This window comes from Mastomys coucha, unplaced genomic scaffold, assembly GCF_008632895.1.
Source record: "Mastomys coucha isolate ucsf_1 unplaced genomic scaffold, UCSF_Mcou_1 pScaffold22, whole genome shotgun sequence".
NCBI classification, from domain to species: domain Eukaryota; kingdom Metazoa; phylum Chordata; class Mammalia; order Rodentia; family Muridae; genus Mastomys; species Mastomys coucha.
In genome coordinates this window covers 57,227,263-57,229,213 of record NW_022196905.1, presented here as the reverse complement: position 1 = coordinate 57,229,213, position 1,951 = coordinate 57,227,263, and the positions used below count along the sequence as shown (strand labels likewise).

Here is a 1,951-nt window from a genome sequence, read left to right as displayed (position 1 = left end):
AAAAAAAAAAAAAAAAAAAACCACAAGGAAGGCAGACCTGTTGAAAATATGTAAATACTTGTGGTGATTATCTAAATCACTTGGCCCTAAAAAATATTGCTTTAAAATTCAAGTTCATTAATTGGAGGTAAATTCAATCGTATCCAGCATTGGAATGTTTTATTCTGCTTTTGGCTGTAGGTTATACTTTTGTGGCTGGAAAAAATGTTCTTCAATGGCACCGACTAGCTCATCTAGTTCCTTTTTCAGCTGTTCCGGATCACTGAAAAATGTAAACGGGGGAAACTCGGATTAATGGGTGATATACAAAATGATACAAAACAAGTACACATACTAGATATATTTTTGAGACAGTGTCTGTGGTGGTTTGAATATGCTTGGCCCAGGGAGTGGCACTATTAGGAGGTGTGGCATTGTTGGAGGAAGTGTGTCACTGTGGGGGTGGGCTTTGAGATTCTCCTCCTAGCTGTCTGGAAGTCAGTCTGCTCCTGGCTGCCTTTGGATGAAGATGTAGGACTCTCAGCCCCTCCAGCGCCATGTCTGCCTGGATGCAGCTGTGTTTCCTGCCTTGATGATAATGGACTGAACCTCTGAACTCTAAGCCAGTCCCAACTAATTGTTGTCCTTTATAAGAGTTGCCTTGGTCATAGTGTCTCTTCACAGCAGTGGAAACCCTAAACTAAGACAGTGTCTATGTAACTATGCAGACTGGAAAGGAAATGACAATTTCTGTCATCAGTTAAGATCATTTTGACATTGTGATGGCAATAGTATAATTAAGGCAACCAGTCTCACTGCAGACATTAACTCTGGTTCTACTAGTTATGTCCCCTTGGGCAAGTGGCGTGGGCTCCCTAACACCTATATTCTTCATCTGTAAAACTGGGATAAAGACTTCGCCTTCTCCAGAGAGTTACTGTATATATTTAGATATACTATATAAAGTAATGAGCCTGGAATCTGGCCCAAAGACCTCAATACAAAGAGCCATCCTTATAACTATTTTTATTCCTATTAGCAACATATATTAATTATTACTCATAAATGTGTGCAAATTATGCTGCTCTCTTTGTGTCTCCACAAATGTGCTTTGAAGAAAAAAAAACAACAACTCTTTGGAAGGCAAACATGGTCATAATTAGTTAAAAATGTAGCCTAAAATAACCTCAGTGAATTTGCCAATTATCAATGTCTTTATAGATATTTAGATCCCAAACATTACACATCTGTATATTAATTCCTTTGCTCATTGAGTTAATGATTCTGTGGTGCATGTTTAATGTGTGTGGGCACTCATACCACTCTATAGGGTTTAGCAATGTAATAATTACTAAAAATAAGGTTTGATCTTAGCATTTACTCCCTATCCTAATCCCAAATGACCCATTTTTGAAATGTAAAGTATGATATGCTGAGTAATATTTTAAAGTCAAGGACACACTGCATGGCTATGTAAACTTGGATTAGGAATCAATCCTTATTTCTTGTTTAAATTCAGTGGGTCATGCTATGGAAATAGATATTGAAGTGTCTTTCACAATCAGGCAGCCTGTCTCTCTAACCAGGCCAGAAATCTATGTAAAATAAATGACAACAGAAGGGATCAGAAGAGAACATAGTTCTCAATGCAATTCGGAATAGGAAAATGGGAGAAAAACTGTTTTGAGGACTTGAGGACAAATCTGAATTCAAGTTGACCAGGCTAAGCTCACAAATGGTCCCTGGTTATTCAAATGCTAATTTTGACATTGCAGTGAAAGGATTTCCATTTACAAACAGTTTACTTTAAATGAAGGCAATTATCCTTGGTAACCTGGATGGATAACATTCAAAAGAGCACTTTCCTGAAGAATTTAGCTTCCAGTTTAAATTCAGCACTTGAGACAGAGACAGAGGCAGAGGCAGAGGCAGAGGCAGAGAGGCAGAGAGGCAGAGGCAGAGAGGCAGAGGC

At 38.4% G+C, this 1,951-nt stretch overlaps 1 protein-coding gene across 1 annotated transcript in view; it reads right to left on the bottom strand.

Moving 5' to 3' along the window:
• Positions 1 to 93: 93 nt before the first annotated feature.
• Positions 94 to 1,951, bottom strand: part of Pgm2 (phosphoglucomutase 2) — a 29,258-nt gene continuing 27,400 nt past the window's right edge. The window contains exon 14 of the mRNA XM_031342383.1: positions 94 to 262. Within this exon, the coding sequence (XP_031198243.1) occupies positions 160 to 262 (103 nt within the window). The 3' untranslated portion in view covers positions 94 to 159. The remainder of the gene's footprint in view (positions 263 to 1,951) is intronic.